General features: G+C 32.1%; 1 protein-coding gene across 2 annotated transcripts in view; it reads left to right on the top strand.

Annotated features, from left to right (window-relative positions):
* The window catches only part of LOC143073608 (E-selectin-like), a 55,804-nt gene extending 38,569 nt beyond the window's left edge, over positions 1 to 17,235 (top strand). For both annotated transcript variants that reach the window (XM_076249278.1, XM_076249277.1), the window contains 9 exons: positions 5,025 to 5,286; positions 9,726 to 9,821; positions 10,555 to 10,743; positions 11,303 to 11,488; positions 11,976 to 12,155; positions 12,398 to 12,586; positions 13,480 to 13,659; positions 15,032 to 15,208; positions 16,590 to 17,235. In XM_076249278.1, coding sequence (XP_076105393.1) covers positions 5,025 to 5,286; positions 9,726 to 9,821; positions 10,555 to 10,743; positions 11,303 to 11,488; positions 11,976 to 12,155; positions 12,398 to 12,586; positions 13,480 to 13,659; positions 15,032 to 15,208; positions 16,590 to 16,924 — 1,794 coding nt within the window. In that variant the 3' untranslated portion in view covers positions 16,925 to 17,235. The remainder of the gene's footprint in view (positions 1 to 5,024; positions 5,287 to 9,725; positions 9,822 to 10,554; positions 10,744 to 11,302; positions 11,489 to 11,975; positions 12,156 to 12,397; positions 12,587 to 13,479; positions 13,660 to 15,031; positions 15,209 to 16,589) is intronic.
* The last annotated feature ends 2,708 nt before the right edge of the window (positions 17,236 to 19,943 follow it).

Raw genomic sequence — 19,943 nt, 5'->3', positions numbered from 1 at the left:
GAAAGAGCTGTCGATGTATTTCTTTATATTAATTGTCTCTGAAGGAGAGTTGACTCATTTGCAACGATACCACATCTTCTTACTTTTAGTGAATAATGTGTCCCTTGATGTAAGGAAAACAACATTCAATAGATATAAGAAGTGGTATGAGGGCCAATAAGACAACTCTTCATCCAAGTTGTAAAAGTAAACCGTTAAAGGTCAAAGTACGTCATTAACAGGGAGCCGTGGCTCACACCGAACATCAAGCTATAAAGGGCCCCAAAAATGACTAGTGTAAAACATCAAATGGTAAAACCAACGTTCTTATCTATAAAAAAACGAGAAACAATTATGAACCACATCAACACACGATTAACACTAACCATCTGGTTCCTGACCTAGGACAAGTGCAAACAAATGTAGTGGGTTTAAACGTTTCAATAGGTACAAACCTTCACCTTTATCTGAAACAATAGTGTAACATCACAACATAGAAATACATACTGTAAAACAGTGGCTATTTGTCGGACTAAGCGGACAAATAGAGCTAGGACTATTTGTCCGGTCATTGAAATGCCAATGTCACATGATGTGCGGACGGAAGCGCGTGTACTAGTATCTTTAGCAGCACCAGGAGGCCGCGTGTAATCCGATCACAGAGTTACTATAATTTGGGTCACGAATACAATAATTTGAACTTAAAACGAAGATATTATTTTATAAAAGGGACTAAAATACTAATTAAAATTACAAACTAAAATGACATTAATGGTCATTGAGCGGAGAACTAAATTTTGTTTCAAAATTCGACTAGTTTTAGCTGAATAAATGACGGAAAAGATTATCAAAGCAAGAGTAGTGGATAAAGGACTTTACAAAAGCATGCTTTACGTTAAAATGAAATTTAATTATATTCTGAATCTTGCAAGTAGCCAGAGCAAGTGAAGGGGCCAAATGACACGCTTTTTGTAAGAGGTCGAAAAAAGGGCTTACAAAAGAGGGGATATGAGATATAGTTTGTAAATAAAATGTGGCAAGACTATGGAATTTTAAGATAGCTCACTTAGTATCATGATATTAGAATCACGATTTATTATAAACAGTATGGCACTTTGTATAAATTAACTTTGAGTGTTTATTTTTTTATGTTTAAATGACACAATTTCAACTATTAGGGTTGGGGCTATAAAAGAGGGACGAAAGATACCAAAGGGACAGTCAAACTCATAAATCTAAAACAAACTGACAACGCCATGGCTAAAAATGAAAAACACAAACAGAAAAACAATAGTACACATGACACAACATAAAAAACTAAAGAATAAACAGCACGAACCCACCAAAAACTATAACAGTTTAATGCCGTAAAAAATGCTTTTCAAATGTCCTTCTTTAATATACCATATTTTAAAGAAAATGAACACTCAACCGTATATATCAGATTATGAAATTTATTGCATGAGCTTGTGCCTGAAAGTAGAGATATTCTGGTGAAGGTAGGCTTTATATGAGTATAATATTTTCCTAAATCAACATTTTTTGAAGTTTTGAATAATTCTATATTTGTCGCTGGGCTTCTAAAATGTTTTATATTACTAGTTTTTCAAGAAAAAAATATCTCACATACAGGCTTTGAAAATTTGGTCGAAATGTATGTGAACTTGAACATGTTTGTAAATGGCGGTAAAATAAAAGCTTTGACATGTCTTGACCCAAAAACCTAATTTATTTTTCAGAAATAAAGAAATGTATAATTATTTGATTCCCAAAGCCATTATACATCAGTTTTCAAGTTTACATACAACATTTTTGAAACAAATTTTATTATTTACTGACATTGGTAATTTGGTAATATGTCTTATTCCAAATATTTTGATTTGTTAACTGTATGCTATTTTGGAATATCAAAGATTTCATCCCGCCAATACCATTTGTGTCAAAAAGTTGTTTTAGTCCAAAAAGTCATATACGACATTTTGGAAGCCCAGCGACGATATATTTAATGACTTTGTAATTAAAATTTACATTTAGCTTGCCATATGAGTATAAAATTGTCACAAATCATGCAAGACTTGGACTATTTTTTTACGTCCTGATCTAGCAATTTTAACTACAAGTAACAAGATTGGGGACTAATTTAAGATTGCTAAAACATGCTTTTTAAATGTCCTTATATATAATATTCTCCTCCTAATGATTAAGTAGACACTAATACACGCAAACACACATACACATAAAGTGACATGCGCATTGCATTGGCCGGACAAATAGTCCAGGTACTATTATTCCGGCTAGCTATAAAATATCAATTGAAATGGCTTAACTCAATCAAAAAACATATGAAAACAAACAAGTGAATATACACTGAATTAATAAATGTGATCTATGAGACACAGAAAGTCAATCATATATTCGATATAACGATGTAAAATAAAATAATGTACACAGGTAAATGAAAATAATTTTGTAGAGAAATGGAGAACGGAAATCTTTTTTTACAAAATGAATAATTTTGTGGTTCACATAGTTCGAGATAAGAAGTGATAATTTATAATGATACTAAACATATGTCAAAGCTGGAATATATTATTCAAAGCGGTATGAAAAGCAACCCTTTGCATTTGTAAATGCAGCAAACATTTAAAAACCTGTCTCTTTGCCTCCCTACATAAATGAATTTATCAGATTCAGTTCTTTTTTTAATTTAATTTTTCTTTTGCTGATGAATTTTGCCATTTTCGATATTTGATATTTCCCTATTTTGATTAAAGGTTTCAAAATTAAAGGTTAAACAATGGGAATGTGTTTGTTAAAGGAAAATTAGTGCTATGAAGAGTTGATTTACCATTATTTAATTTTTCTTATTTGTATAAGAGAGGGGCGAAAAATACCAGTCAAGCACATAGATTGAAAATAAACTGACAACGCCATTGCTAAAAAATAAAAAGACAAACAGACAAATAAAAGTACAGGAGACACAACATAGAAAACTTAAGACAAAGCAACACGAACCCAACCAAAAACTGGGGGTGATCTCGTGCTCCGGAAGGGTAAGAAGATCCTGCTCCACATGTGGCACCCGTCGTAGTGCTTATGTTATTACAAATCCGGTAAAAAGTCTAATTCGGTAGGTCACATTCGTGAAAAGGGAAGGGGATTGTAGTTACGACATAAGGAACATATCCGATATTATCTGTGAAACGGTTATTCCACAACAATCAACCAACTCGTGATGGCGTCCGTAAAATTTACCACGGGATGACTTCAACTTCACCGTTTGGATCTCTTGGTTATATAGCTTCCTTGTGCATATGAGCAGCAATCCTCTATCAATTATGTAGATTATGTCTTGCCTTATTTTATTGATATTTCTTACAGCTTTATTTGTCTTTCTATTATCATTTTGAATATAGGAGAGCTCAGAGTAAAATCATCATTGTAGGACATTTTCTCCTTTAAGAAGCGAATCGACAATTTCGATAGACAAACCTTGTAATTGTAGGTTAACAAATTCACAAGAAAGTCGATTGACAATTTGCAGGAAAATAACAGTTGTTTTTTTTTATATAAAAAAAGACGATGTGGTATGATTGCCAATGAGACAACTCTTCACCAGAGACCAAAGTGACACAGAAATTAACAACTATAGGTCACCATACGGCCTTCAACAATGAGCAAAGCCCATATCGCATAGTCAGCTATAAAAGGCCCCGAAATGACAAGGTAAAAAAAAATTCAAACGAGAAAACTAACGGCCTTATTTATTTAAAAAATGAATTAGTTCGTTTCTACATGTGTTGCATTGTTGTTTGGTTTTTTGTTGCACTTTAGTGTTTCTGTTGTTTCGTTGTCTTCGTCTTATATTTGATGTGTTTCCCTTACTTTTAGTTTGTAACCCGGATTTGTTTTTTTCTCAATCGATTTATTACTTTCGAACAGCGGTATACTACTGAACATGTTATCTTTATTTAGTCATACGTGACTTTAAAATACTGAAACATTTTTATTCACTCCTATTTCCCTTTACTCTTACTTAACTGTCATACCTAACACATGTAAGATTCTTAAAGAAAATTGTCTGTAACGTAAATATTGTATTTTGAGGGATATAAAGCAAAACAAGACGTTATTATTATTTTTTGCTCATGTCAAAGGAGTGGTGTCAAAAAAGGCCCTTATTTGGCCCAAAAATTACTGCAAATTCAAAAGTTATCATGCATATTCTTAAATTACTGAAAATTTTACTAAGGTACAAGGTATTCAGAAAAACAAAACTAACTCGACATTGAATAAGTTACCATGGCAATAAATGTATTTTTCATCGTTTTTGTGAAAACAGTACATATAATGATGTAAGTGTGACGTCATCCGATAAAAACCTTGATGTTTTTCATTTATATTTCTTGATCCTATGCATTTTTGAAAAATTATGTGCCAATTTGAACTAGTTATCAAACATTTAATTTTCTTGGGCCAAAACCAGGCCTTAATGCCTTTGTTCTATCAATTGTTGTTTTCAAGACATAAGGCAATATTATTGCAATCTTCATTTCTCGTCCATGTTCTTTTTTAAGCCATGGCGACAACACACGTTGTGTGCCGGTAAACAATACAACACACACTTTATACTTAATACCATAAGTATCATTTATCAGTTTCTGAGAGGAGGTATTTTGAAGAAAAGATTACGACGACGGATAAAGTTGTCGGAGACAAAGTGATGATGATAATAACAAGTAAAATAATATAGCAATACATCTCTTTATCTTATGAGTTTATTTATAAAATATAGTAAACTACCATATCTCATCTCCTCCGAGGTCATCATTCATGGAAATGTGAGTAAATACTCCGAGTTCATCATTCATGGAAATGTGAGTAAATACTCCGAGGTCATCATTCATGGAAATGTGAGTAAATAAGAGATGGCAACACGATGGTATTTTGAAAGTTTTGTCTTTAAAGATAACGATTTCAACTTGCAGTATGTTTCAATTAATTACAAACAGTGACATAAATGTGCATGGTCATTGTTTTTATAGATGAAAACGGAAGAAGAAGTCGAGAACGGGAATTACGGGTATTCCTTTTTTGTACCAGGAATGATAAATGGTTTTAATGATTCCTCTTTTTATGGAGGATTAATGTTTGGCTTTTCATCTGACACAATCTATTTGTGGCGACCTCCTGATGATGGAAAAGGATGTTTGTTTGCCGTAGGCGGATCGTGGGGAAATGGGGCTCACAGTGAATGCAGCACACAGGCTAAGATATATGCACTTGGAATAAATTCCAACTTTGAAGGTCAGTTTATTATCATATATCTAAGACAAAAAGTTGGTTCAGGCGCATACATGCGGCGGAGTTAATACATGTTTTATGAGATCTCGACCCCCTATTTCTCTATCCAATGTAGAATACGCACAGTAAAATTCAGTTTAAAAGAAGTCCGGCTCCAATAGGTAACAGAAAATAAAACTAAGCAAAATGACAATGATACAGAAATTGACAAAGACCTTTATATACTAGCAGTTACTGACATACCAGTTGCTGACATATTTTTCGTGAAGACAGATAGTCAAATATAAAACAACACCAAAAGTTTCATATCTAGAAAAATCATCTTTTTTTGTTAGATTTACGTTTAAAATATGACATTTAGGTAAAGCTATGGTTTGCAGTAAAGATATTTGAGCCCATTAAGTTACTTTCGAAACTACAATTAATTGTTTCTGACCGAATAAATTGTTGTGAATGTTTGACGAACGTTATTCGAGAGATGTATGAAATTATGAAAAAAAATGATGCATCTGAAAAAATTTCTGGATAATATTGTTATTTTAAATTCAACCTGGAATTTTTCAAACACGATGCAGGTGTATTCATATTCGTCCCCTTAAATATCGGTTATTTCAACCTTATTATGTTTTCGTTTTAATTTCTATGCTTTTTGTAGTCTTAGCAGGTGAATGAATCAAAGAAACTTTAAATTGCATATCTCATATATATTGTTTACACTGCTTATAGATACCAGGAATGTAAAGTTGTGTACGACTGACCTGCGTTTCCCCGTCATTGACTCGCGAATCAAAAAGGTTTAAAAGTCCAAATAAAGTACAAAGTTGATGGGCATTGCGGAATAAAAATTATGAGAGGTTTTGTCTACTATAACTACTTTAATCTCTTCTTAGGGTAGAACATACATAATATTTCCACACATTCGAAGTTTTGTAAATAGTTGAATTACAACTGATACTTCATGTCAGCACAGAAGCACAGTAGTTGACAACTGGGCCCAAAGGAAAAGATCACATCTCTAGTCTTTTGTTGCAATTTAATTTTCCATTTCAATGTATCCTCGTTAATAATGAGAAGCTTCTATAATGAGTTTGAAACGTCCCGTGCCTATATTAGGTCCGAGACCACAAGTTTTGTTGTTCTAGTTACTTGCCATTAATTTTTATACCCCTTCAAAATTTTGTTCTCCATGTTTAATGCCTCAAATTGCAAGTAGGGGGGTGAAATTACACTGTAAAAAAATTTGGGTCCAGAATTTTAAAGGAAAGTAGTGATTTGGTCCAGCTAAAAAAGGTTTAAAATTAGCACTTCGGAAGCTGTCAAAAGATTTCAAGCCGCCCTAAACATAAAATTGGCCATATTTTGAGTTAGAGCCGATGAAGTTTTCTATAATTTTTATATAATGTGTCCCCAAAAGTAGTACAACTCACTGTAAAAGTTTCTTTGAGAAAGCGCAGGTGGGATTTTTTCTATTTTCATTTATGTTCTAAAAGAAATGCACTACGAAATAATTGTGTTCTCGGACCATATGTAGCAATATTCCAGCAACACCTGTGCATGGAGTTTAAATCTATATACTCTCAAGTTGATTTGAGTATTATTTAGCCTTTTTTTGTTCTAACAATATGGTAATTTATAAAACTCCACAGCCTTTCACCTTGTTCTCTTATATTTTACATTTGGATACCATTTGGATACTTGATACTAATTCGTTGCATACAGTGCTAGGGCTGATTTTCCTGAAACAAGTTGTTAAACAATAATATTAGATAATACAAACACAAACACCGACTTATGCAAACACATCTTTTAGTGCAGGCTCGACTTAGTGTCTCAGCACTGGTATTTGTTCAGGGTTGTAAAGGTTTTAAGGACTTTATGTAAATAAAAAGCACTGATACATGGACAAACATGCGAGTTATCTGTGTTTTAAAAAATATGTGGATTTTCTGTAAAAGTTTTGGCTTGATTCGCCATTAACTCTCCATTTTTGTTTTAGCTTTTAAAAGACAATAAATGAAACAAGGAACGTTACGTTTCACTTTAATTTGGATGGACGTCAAGTTGGTTACTTATTCCCTATTCCCTATTCGTTACCTATTCCCTATTCCCTACTCGTTACCTATTCCCTATTCCCTATTCGTTACCTATGCCATATTCCCTATTCGTTACCTATTTGTTACCTATTCCCTATCTCCCTATTCGTTACCTATTCGTTACCATTCACTTTGGTATATAAACAAAATAACTCGTCTCATGTTTGATATTTTTGCTATTTAAGTTTTTACAGCATGAACATTTCTTGATACACAGACCTACAGAAGGGATCATAAACAATAATATTGGATTGTTGTCATATAATTGAGGTAACCCCTGGGTTATAAGTTATTAGGAAAAGATCATTGATAATGCCCAGCATTTTACATTGATGCAGCAAATATGAAGTGATGGTACACAACATTTCACAGAAGGTTGTGTTCTTCTTGGAGATAAGCAATACCCAACATCTTTTAACAAGAACCATAAAAACACATCAAAGATGCCAGACATGATTTTTCTATTAAAGACCCTCGTAAGACGGAATTGAATTTTCGTGTTCGAAATGTATGAATGAAAAAGATAAAACAATGAGTACATTATCAAGGAATCAAAAACCGAAATTAAGAGACATCATAAAAAGTCACAATCCAGCAACCTTTATAGACGTAACAAACGTGTTTCAACATTAACATTTGTATTACTAAAATAATATTGTTTTCCCCAAATTTATTAGTGAAGGAGGATGCTAATTGTCTTAAAAGGGCGAATTTAAATAGTGAGGCCCTCGTTTTTCTTCATACTATATGTGTTATATATTTTTTTCGTTCGTTTTTTTGTACAAAAATTAGGTCTTTAATTTTTCTCGTTTGAATTGTTTAACATTTATCATTTAGGCGCTTTTTATAGCTGACTATGCGGTATGGGCTTTGCTCATTGTTGAAGACGGTTACCTATATTTGTCTATTTCTGTGTCATTTGGTCTCTCGTGCAGAGTTGTTTAATTGGCAATCCTACCACATCTTCCTTTTTATCTATATTTACTCTAAATAAGTACTTTCTTAGCTTAGCCGCTTATGACTGATTAATACTATAACTATCTATTACTCAGAACAAACAATCCATTCACACTCTATTTTCCCAGACGCCTGTACCCACTATTTTTGACATTTTTACCTATTATAAAATTGAGAATGGAAATGGGGAATGTGTCAAAGAGACAACAACCCGACCATATAAAAGACAACAGCAGAAGGTCACCAACAGGTCTTCAATGTAGCGAGATATTTCCGCACCCGGAGGCGTCCTTCAGCTGGCCCCTAAACAAATATATACTTGTTCAGTGATAATGAACGCCATACTAAACTCCAAATTGTACACAAGAAACTTAAATTAAAAATAATTCAAGACGAACAAAGGCAAGAGGCTCCTGACTTGGGACAGGCGCAAAAATGTTTATGAGATCTCAACCCTACCCCTATACCTCTAGCCAATGTAGAAAAAGTAAATGCATAACAATACGCACATTAAAATTCAGTTCAAGAGAAGTCCGAGTCTGATGTCAGAAGATGTAACCAAAGAAAATAAACAAAATGACAATAATACATAAATAACAACAGACTACTAGCAGTTAACTGACATGCCAGCTCCAGACTTCAATTAAACTGATATGTATGTTTTTTTTCGTTCACATATTGTTAAAACCAGGTTTAATCCATCATTTTCTACATAAGAAAATGCCCATACCAAGTCAAGAATATGAAATTTGTCGTCCATTCGTTTGGTGTGTTTGAGCTTTTGATTTTGCCATTTGATTAGGAACTTTCTGTTTAGAATTTTTCTCGGAGTTCAGTTTTTTTGTGATTTTTTCCGACCCAAAGAATCTAGACACCATTATGACCCTCTCAACACAAACACCTATTAGAAACACTCTATAACCACTGTGGTATTTTTATTTGGACGTTATCTTTAAGCGGAAGTATGATTCTTATCAGAATATCACCTTGTCTTCTCCGGAGTCGAACGCAGGAGCTCTGTGTTACAATTCAGCGCTGGAAACAACTTTCTTGACACCTGACAGAGCGAGACAACGTAAGAGCTGCATGGAATATTCAATCTAATATAGTTTCGTATATACTTTATATGTCATTGTATTATACTAATTTTCTCTGCTATCTATACATGTTTTATATTATGTAATATATGTTGTTGATTTTTCTATAGCATGTCTATGCTTTTGAAATAAAACTTCATCCATTCATCCATTCAATGCTCTACTAACTGATCATAACGAGCACTTCGTTAGCACAGCTGATATTTAAAGGAAAGCGCCACTATAATTAGTAAATATACTTTTTGGAGATCTGTAGTTTCCTTCTACAAAAAATACAATTATAACTGCTTTTTAGAGGATGTATGTGAAGGCAAGGGTTGCTCAGCAACAAGAGTAGGACCCATGTGTCATTGTGGTAGCAGCGGTTTTGAAGGCCAGTTTTGTGATAGTCGTACGTATTCTGGTGTTTCTAATGTTATTTAACGATGAAATCATTTACCTTGACTTCGCTGCATGCATTTTATCATTTAAATTCATCTAAATTAAAACAAAAAGATAAACAATACGTTTTATAGTTGGTTATTCATGTTTTAAGTGGAAAACAAGACGACCGTTTTGAAATGGGTCTTGTAATTGGATTCATTTACATAGGGTTGATAGAAAATCTGAATCATAAATAAAGGTCATATGAAACGAATGACTGGCGAACAATAATATAAATTAAATTCTTGAACCAATGCATGCATAACATATAACACTGAGTCTTCTATGCACAATGTTATCAGTTTTAACGTATCCCTATCGTATCATCGTCAAATAATTTCATTTTACTGGGTTAGTTTTGTAGTGAAACTGTGAAATAATAAATGGTCGTGTTTTGTCACCTTTAAATCAGGGAACCACGTGTTTTATATGTACAATAAGATACAGGTTATTTTTGTGAAACTAAAATGAAGATAAAAATAAATTATTCATGCTATAATTCGTTTCCTTCTGAATTTGACAATTATTTTTCAAACGAATTTGTCTTCGCATTTAATTTGACTTTTCGAAGCACAACTTATAGTTGTATTTGATCATTATCATTTTACATCGACGTCTTTTTCTCAAATTGTCAAAGTTGATACTGTATTTTGATTTGTACCTTGCAAAAATAATAACTAGACACAACTTTTTTTCCACAGCCATAGTATGTGATGCACCAAATGATTTTAACTCAACATTAGTTCGACCTAGTTCAGCTGCTATGACTTTTGTTTTCAACTCTACTGTACAGTTTTCTTGTATTGATGGATACGAACCTGTCAATGGTAGTACTGTAAGAACATGCACACTTAACAAAACATGGAGTGAAGAACCATTGGAGTGTGACCGTAAGTTTAACGTCACTTATCTCAGTTTCAGGTGGTTTTAAAAGTATTAATCTTTTTTGTTCAAAACTAATTGCGTCGATAAAGAAACCTCAATGATTTGTAAGCATTTGAGGATAGTTTGTTTACCATAGCATTAACACGTTTTACTGCTTCGGGTAAATGGAAAAGTGGAGTTCACAAATTTTTCTTTGGATATGTCAGTAAATAGTTTTGGTCTTCGAGGTCCATTTTGTTTTACTATTCTTAAGAGAAAAAAAGATAACGCTCTATACCTACGCGTATACAGTAGTTTCACAATTTCTTGATTTTCTACAAATATGTAGAAAACCATTTTTTCTCTGCATAATCTTGAAATTAATGCAGAGTATATAAAGACATTTTTATTTTGGTGATGAAAATGGAGATGTTTTTTTTATTTTATTTTCGAGATTGTAATCATCCTATATGTTTTGAAAATCACTGGACATAGAGAATATGCAATATTGGTTAAATTCTAAATAATCAATAAAGGCTCGTCGTTTTTCATACTTCAGAAATTATAATAATTGTTTTGTAACAGGAATTTCCTGTTCGACCCCTGACGTAGAACCAGGTTCCAAAAGCTATATTAAGACAATATCCTCTCTGAAGTTTGAGGGTGAAGTCATTTATGGTTGTGATCCTGGCTACGGAATTATGAATGGCGATGGGAAAAGAGAGTGTGAGGCTAACGGTAACTGGAGTGGAATCGCACCATTCTGCAATGGTGAGTAAGAATAATTAAAAACACAAGGAACATATTTAACATTGCGTTTTGATCTGTCTAATGATTTTTTTCTACTAAAAATATAGATTTAGAATGATTAGGGGATTACGTCTTTAAAATAACAATCCAATTAAAAAAAAAAAAAAACCAACACTGACGGCATACGATATTTATATCAATCTGCAGTTCGAATCTATATAATAAATATACGACTGGTTCTAACTGATCATGCATAATGCTAACCGAAATAATCATTTACATGACCTCGACAGAAATGAGCCTACTCGGAGTTCAGTATTTTTGTGATTTTACTTTTTACTAACTTTCTTTTGTTACTATTGTTTTTAATCATGGTTTGCCATTTATAAGAGAAAACTTGGAGTTGCACAAGGACCTATATTTCTTTGTCGTTATTTTTAATAAATTGATCATCTTTTCAATAGCTTTGCATATCAATGTAAATAAACTAAAATTGTTTAAATTTCAGTCTCATGTGGTCAACCGACTAACAACGGTGGTGTAGAAAGGATAACATCACTTGGTGGTAACGTTGTTGGTATCTGGGCTAATTACACATGCGCAACAGGACACGAGAATATGACAGGAAGTACCAGTAGGTTTTGCCAGATGAATGGTGTTTGGACTGGTACTCCTGTGTCTTGTACAGGTATACTGTTAAAGTAAAATCGTAATAATTATGGAGCCCTTAGGCTAGAAAAATGCTTTACAATTCCAATCTTGACCCTATGAATCATATTGCTGTAATAACCCTTTACAATAATTTAAACATAGTCTACAATAGAACACTGTTCCATTTATATAAATGTTTGATTATTTTCAATTTTTTTAGAAAATTACACTGTACGTTCATTATATCTCTTTTCTCCAATGAATCAATTTTCTTTGCAGTGAAATATTGTGACATTCCAGTAAATGGGTCCAACTCTACGCTGACATATACATCTACATTTTATAACTCTGTTGCTACATACACTTGCGAGGAAGGATTTGTGAGCAATATCAATCCGAAATCATTCGTTAAAACTGCTAAATGTATGGATGATAAAACCTGGTCTGATTCTGCTCTAGACTGTCAACGTAAGTATTACGGCAAAGTAAACGAAATAGGAAAACAAATAAATATTATGCAGCTTTATTTTCAAGAATGGTCGCTACTATGTTTCAAAATAACAAACTTTTTAAAAGACTGCTATTTAAGAATTGAATGCTTCTTTTTGTAACTTCATTGGGGCGTAAAATTGTTGACCGAAGAAAATTTTGTATGAAGCGTGGAAGCGCTTCATTCTAAAAATGTGCGCACGGTCAAAGCTTTTACAACCCTATGAAGTTACAAAAAGAAGCATTGAATACTTATAATTACATTTTTTAAGCTAGGATCATGAAAACACGAATTTTATCAATTTTGTATTAAATTCACCTGTGCACTTTATTGTGGGACCTCGTGTTATCATGAATGATAAGTTTTATTGTGTAATGCAATTGCTTAAGGAACAACACATGATGTGCATTTAGCCATCAGAATAACGTATTATAATGAAACATACACCTTATGTAATTATAAATTGATAGTGTACAAATAAAAGGACAAAACAGCAGAAGGAAATGAAAGGTCCGTGTCCTTACTTTTGAGATATAAAGCACTTGAAATTTGACGGGAAATACAATTTGAAATTAATACCTTTTTTCTTTCAAAAACTAGGAAAAATTACACGGCCACATGACAAAATAAGAATAAAAACACTGTCAGCCAAACAAAAGACGAGTTATATCCTAAATTAAATTATTTTGAAATAAGACAATTGACTTTGGATCAGATGCATGTATTTTAAATAATTAAAACAAATACGAAGATGTGTTTTACCCTCCCCCCCCCCCCCAAAAAAAAAAGAAGCGAACACAAGAATATGTAAAAAAAACCCAAGAAAAATTACTTTTGATGTGAATATTTATTGATTGATTTTTCTTTGCAGCTGTTCAATGTTCACATCCAGTACATAGCACCTATGTCCAGTCTATAGATGTCATAATATATGAATATAGGGACGTAGTTATTTACCAGTGTGTTGTGGGCTACATGTTGGGGAGTGGTGACCTTATAAGAGAGTGCCAGGCTAACGGTACATGGACAGGTGATCAACCACATTGCAAAGGTGTGTATTCTACGATTATTTCTTAACCAATGAATAAATAACTACATACGCATTCGACAATGCCAGAAGATTACGCAGATATTATTAGAAATGTAATGTACTACTTTGTCAAGATTTCTTTAAATGTCTTTCTACAAAATAATTTTATAAATTTATAAGCAATTAAGACGCAAAATATGAGGTCGAGGGAACTAAAGTTATACAGTTGTCACAGAAGGTATGAAAATCAATAGTTAAAGCAATCCAACCGCTATATACTGTGTTAAAAAATTGAGAAGGAGCGATTACAAAAGCATTATTTTGTGGCCTTTGAGATTGCATAACGGTGATATGTTTCATGCCATTAAAAATTCTGTTAAAAAAAGCGAAAATACCAAAGGGATATTCAAATCTTCAGTCGAAAAAAAAAAACTATCAACAGATAAACAATAGTACACAAAACACAACATAGAAAATTAAATTAACACGAACCCCACCAAAATATTATGTTAGTTGTGATGAATGAGTGAGTTGATATAATCTGAATACATCATCATTTTATGAACAAAGGCATTATAAAAAAATACTTTCTTAAGTTAGATGAATTTTAACTAATTTTGTTGTAAAAGACTTCTTTATAACAATTTTTTGGTTAGACATTTATTCATATGGAAATATCAGTGACACGATATTAAAATGATGCTTATTTTGAAGTTTTAGAAGGGAAATTTCGTTTTATCAGTTTCGCATTACTTGTAAATAAAGGAAGTTCCCTCTTATAGTTGATGTGTTTCCCTCGGTTTTAGGTTGTAACCCTGATTTGTTTTCTCTCTACAGCTTTATGAGTTTGGAACAGCTGTATACTACTTTATTGAGCCTTTGAGCAAATGTTTGGGGTATCACCAGTCCAGAAGTCAGCACTTTGGTGTTGACATGAATATCAATTATATGGTCATTTTTATAAATTTCCTGTTACAAAACTTTGAATTTTCGAAAAAGTAAGGATTTTCTTATCCCAGGAATAGATTACCTTAGTCGTATTTGGCACAACGTTTTTGGAATTTTTCGTCCTCAATGCTATTCAACTTTGTACTTGTTTGGCTTTATAACTATTTTGATCTGAGCGTCACTGATGAGTCTTATGTAGACGAAACACGCGTCTGGCGTACTTAATTATAATCCTGGTACCTTTGAAATCTTTTTTTTATATACTTTTGAAATTAACACCACATGCACATACAGTTGCATTATTACACCTTACTTCAATTTCAGGGAAGTAAATGAATTAATTAATTTATTGTGTTGAGATATTTATAAACAGTAAACGTCGTAGTTTAAACAATATTTCCCTTGGTTATTTGAAATCATATTATAAATATAAGTTGTTTTATAGATATAGAATGTCCGGCACCCAATAACATAACTAAAGGTGTAATTATAACCACTGGTAAGGTGTATGGTGCAGAAGCTGTAGCAGTGTGCGATTTTGGTGCTGCTGTCATGTCAGGAAACATTGTACGCATGTGTGGATTATCTGGTACCTGGGTCGGGACAGAACCAGTATGTCAAGGTACTACACGTAAAATACATTTTAAATGCAATTTTAATTCTGAAAAAAATACATCAATTTTAGTTTTGTTATTGGCTAGTCATAAAAATATGAAAAAAAAAACAAGAAAGAGAAGTAATACATTTGAATCATATTATTTTAAATAGTTCTAATAAACTATGCAACCTGTAAAGTATATGCCATTGACACTGTATATAAGTATATTTAGAATTATGTGAACATCAAACACATTTAGATTTAAAATTAATTAAGTGGTGGACTTCATAATAAAGTATTTTGAATACACCCAAATCAGTGTAAATGAGAAGGATTTACCAACAGGGAAAAGGCGCAAGTTTTTTTTTGAGCAACACGACGGGTGCCACATGTTGAGCAGGATCTGCTTACCCTTCCGGAGCATCTAAGATCACCCATAATTTTTGGTGGGGTTCGTGTTGCTTATTCTTTAGTTTTCTATGTTTTGTCATGTGCACTATTGTTTGTCTGTTTGTCTTTCTCAAATTAATTCATGGCGTTGTCAGTTTATTTTTCGAATCATGAGTTATGGTATCTTTCGTCCCTCTTTTGAAGTGTGACAGACCAATTAATGGCAGAAACAACGACAATAAGACCATCAACACTCAACACAAACATGAAATTATATTTAAACTTTACCCTTGCATGGATCATCGAAGATTTATATAGTCTTACTATGTAATAATTTTATTTTTCCTTGGTTATCTATGAAATGGCGCGAAAAAAAGTAGTATATAATTTTTTAAAGGAAATATAACCTTGCGGCGCAAAGGAAAGATTGGATTTAGTAAAAATTGGTACAGATGCAATGCGCCCTGCCATTAACTAGTTAATAAATTGAAAACTCTGGACTAAAAAATAAATATTGAATACCATATTAAAAATTTCATTTGTGTAATTTTCATTTATATTGTGTCCATCAATCTAGAATCAATGCAGATTTTTTATTCGATTTTACATTTCTTAAGTCATCCATTAACAATAGAAAGGTACAATTATGTTTACCTTTTGACGGTATAGACTAGAATATCTTTAATCTCAGTAATACACCCATTTTCGTATTTGTTCATGAACAATTGTTTTTTTAATATTTAAACAAAGGAAATGTTTCAGCGCATGAAATCTTTTGACAGTATTCCTATCTTATTTTAAATAATTTATACTTAACTGTCTTAAAAGTTTAATCAGTTTTCCATACCTAAATACCAATTGTTTTTTTTTTGGCGCGTTTTTGTTTTTCAACTATTCTTCACTTCATATTTGTATGAACATTCTTTAACAATATCAATATTTGAAATCAGTAGCATTTTATCTCCTAAATGTATTTTGTAAGCGAACACTTAAACAAAATTCATTTCAATTGTAGATGTGTATCAAGTTTTCCTAACGGTAAACACCACAGGCATTGGAAGTACCAACTATAGCTACGATTTAGTTAATCTGGCTATCGATGTGACATCGCTTTCTAGATATAAACGATCAAAGAAAAGTGTTTACTACGACAAACGATCTCATATTGCCATAGGAGCATGTGGGATATTCGTTATAATTGCAGTGGTGACTTTTATTTGTTCATTAGATCTCATTAAGTTGAGTTCACAGTTGAAATATCTGCTAACACTACCTGAAAAGGTTTCTAAGAGGGTCTCTATGGCAAAGAGACCTAAAATAGTACACAAAGTATTTGTCACACGGAAGTAATATAATCAGAGAGTTAAAATATCTATAAGTCAGTAAGGTGGCAGAAACCAGTTATTTTACAATAAATCTTTAGAATTTCATGGATTTATGATTTTATTTTCTTAAAAATTCATTCAAGCTTATAAACAAATAAAATGTATGGTTTCAAGGAACTAAGATGTGTGCGTGCTTTTATAAATATATAGAAAACCTTAAAATTTGGGTGTCTGTCCAGCATGGAGATTTTAAAATTTATAAATGCATTGCAAATAAGGCAAAAAATGTGATGCTCTGATACCAATCTAATCCTCACCTGCAGAATCCTGCTAAAAGCCGACAAGAATTTTAGGCAAAATTCAAGAGATAAAGGATATTAGTGAATTAGAGCCTTGTCCGAACCTATTCTATTTTAATAATTTTCAAGATATTTTTGTTTACATAAAACTGAATTTTTTCCCTACTTTGATTGGATGCCGTCAAGTGAGGAGACCACAGTTTTGACATCTGATTGGACCTATATGTGAAGGAAATCCCCAACCTGTGTATGCAACTACTTACTTGTGTATAAATCTATATCTTTTCTTATAAATATAGGAGGCAAATGTACTGTATATGAAAAGTTATAACAAACTTAAGTAATTACAAATCTAAAATGCATTTGAGATATCACAAATAACACAAATAAGATGACATGATAATAGTTATCGAAGGTACCAGGCTTGCACACAGTAAGGTTGTTTCAAAGTTATAGTTGTCACATAATTCAATTATGTATTGATCTTTTCTAAGCATTAAGAAGTATGGTAAGCATAAATACTAGCAGTTATTCTATGAGGATCAATCATGCTTTGATATAACAAATCACCAAAATGTGTGTTGCTTTTCTAAAGTCCGTCAGTATATAATTTACTAAGTGCTAACTGAAACATATTCTATTACCAATGTGATGTTTTGTGGGTTTTTTCATTCTTGAATAATGTTTTGTGCCGATGGATTTTTATTTTATTTCTGCGATGTAAATTTAGAAGTATAAAACTGTGAAAGAACTACAATCATTGAGGTAGTTTTTGTGTTGTACGGTTACTCTAATATACAGATATACGGCACAAAACTTTGCATATCTTGTTCCGAAAGTAAAAAGGGAAATACTGGTCAGACCGTCTTGAAAGCAGTAGGTCCGGTAAGGGCCGATTTTGTCCTCAAATTTCAAGTTCATCTGACGTTTGATTTTGGACACTTTTTAAACACTTAAGTGTCTATTTCAGTTGATTCAGTTAGTTAATATGAAAATTTTTAACTGATTTAGTCATTAAAAACGCTTAGATTCAAGTTTAAATATGAAAAATCTATCAAAAAAGCCAACAAATGTCATTTTTCAGACGATTTTTGTCAAAAATGAAAGTTGCTGCATCCGTGTTCATCCTCAACCTTAATATATGTTATGTATTATCATCAAATACAACTTACATTTCAATATTAAGAAATTTACACAAATGCGGCCACTTTCATTTAAGACGGAAACCGTCTAAAATTTAACTAAAATGCTAAAATTGTGAAGATTTCAGTAATATAGCATGACTTGATGGGGCAATATATGTGCATTGTACTGTCAAAAACAGCCCATATATATGAAGCAGAAGCATACTACATTCCAATAAATAACTAAAAGTTTACATTTTAACATTTTTGAAAAACTGCTATATTTTGGGGCCAAAAAGGGGTCTCACTGAACCTACTCCTTTTGTAGAATGCTTTAGCGAATTTGTTAAGCTGCTTGATTCATTTAAATATTTATCACATAAAAACGTTTTTGTTTCTTTTTCGATAACATATATTTTTAAGCATGATGACCAAAAAATAACTTGTATCGAAATATTAGTAAGATCTTATATTGTTTTACGGTATAATTATATAGAAAAAACAATAGTAATATACTGCTGTTCAGTAGTCATAAACCCATTCAAGTAAAACGGACCCTTGTCACAAACCAAACCTGATGGACACTCATCAACTATAAAAGAATAAAGTTGATCATCAGAAACACTGAAACCCTACAAAAATAAAGGCCAATATACATAGAAACAATATTTCAAAACAACTGCCATATTCCTGACTTGGAACAGAACATTTGCAGAAAAAACTGGTAGGTTGAACCTGGTGTTATGGTTAGCTAAAATTCCGCTTTATGTAAATATTAAAAATACCACTAACATGACAACATTACGTGACAGGAATGCAGTACAAATAAATGCAAGAACATTCAGGACAGAGAATACATAAATACATATTATAATTGTAAATTTCAACAAGTAAAACACAGAATAACAACGATTAATTTACGACAGTAAACAATTAAAGCACAGTAGAATCATGAATGTATCAACGCCACAAAAAGTGACGTCACAGCTAAATTCCTAAAAGTAGAATAAAAAATTCAGACGAAGTTTGTAATGGTATCATTTCATGTTTTTTTTTATAATTACAAGAATAGTAATAGGGAATTGTGTTAATCAAGGTGGTAAATTATTTGTATTTCTTACCATGTCAGTTTTTCTTCTAAATCATACTGTGTAAAAACAAATAAATCCTGTGAATAAAGTTGCTTTAAACTGAAAATCATATAAATGAACAAGGTGATTAATTATATTTTTCTCTACATACATATAGAAAATAAAAATAGAATTAAAACCACAAACGATAAGACATTAAACAATATCCAACCAGAATTACAAATGAAACATCATAACTAGATGCATAAATATTGATTTGTATATACCGAGAAGCGTCTAACATCAATGATAATTTAATATCAGCAAAACAATCATACTCGGGAATATGTCAAATTCGGCATTTCGAAAAACTGACGACGTAGATGGTAAACCACAATCTAAGACGTAGTAAACATGTTGTTAGTTAATTTAGACACTGATACATCGTCAGTAAGTTCCAATCTGTTTAAGGCTTTGTATGACCAAGGAGGTTATATGACAAGGAGAGAGGACCAAAGACGATGATTACACATAAAATGTTAAGTGGGTGT

The sequence above is a fragment of the Mytilus galloprovincialis genome, chromosome 4 (assembly GCF_965363235.1).
Source record: "Mytilus galloprovincialis chromosome 4, xbMytGall1.hap1.1, whole genome shotgun sequence".
In the NCBI taxonomy this organism is placed as follows: Eukaryota; Metazoa; Mollusca; class Bivalvia; order Mytilida; family Mytilidae; genus Mytilus; species Mytilus galloprovincialis.
The sequence above is the reverse complement of the archived record's forward strand: the minus strand, read 5'-3'. Positions and strand labels throughout refer to the sequence as shown.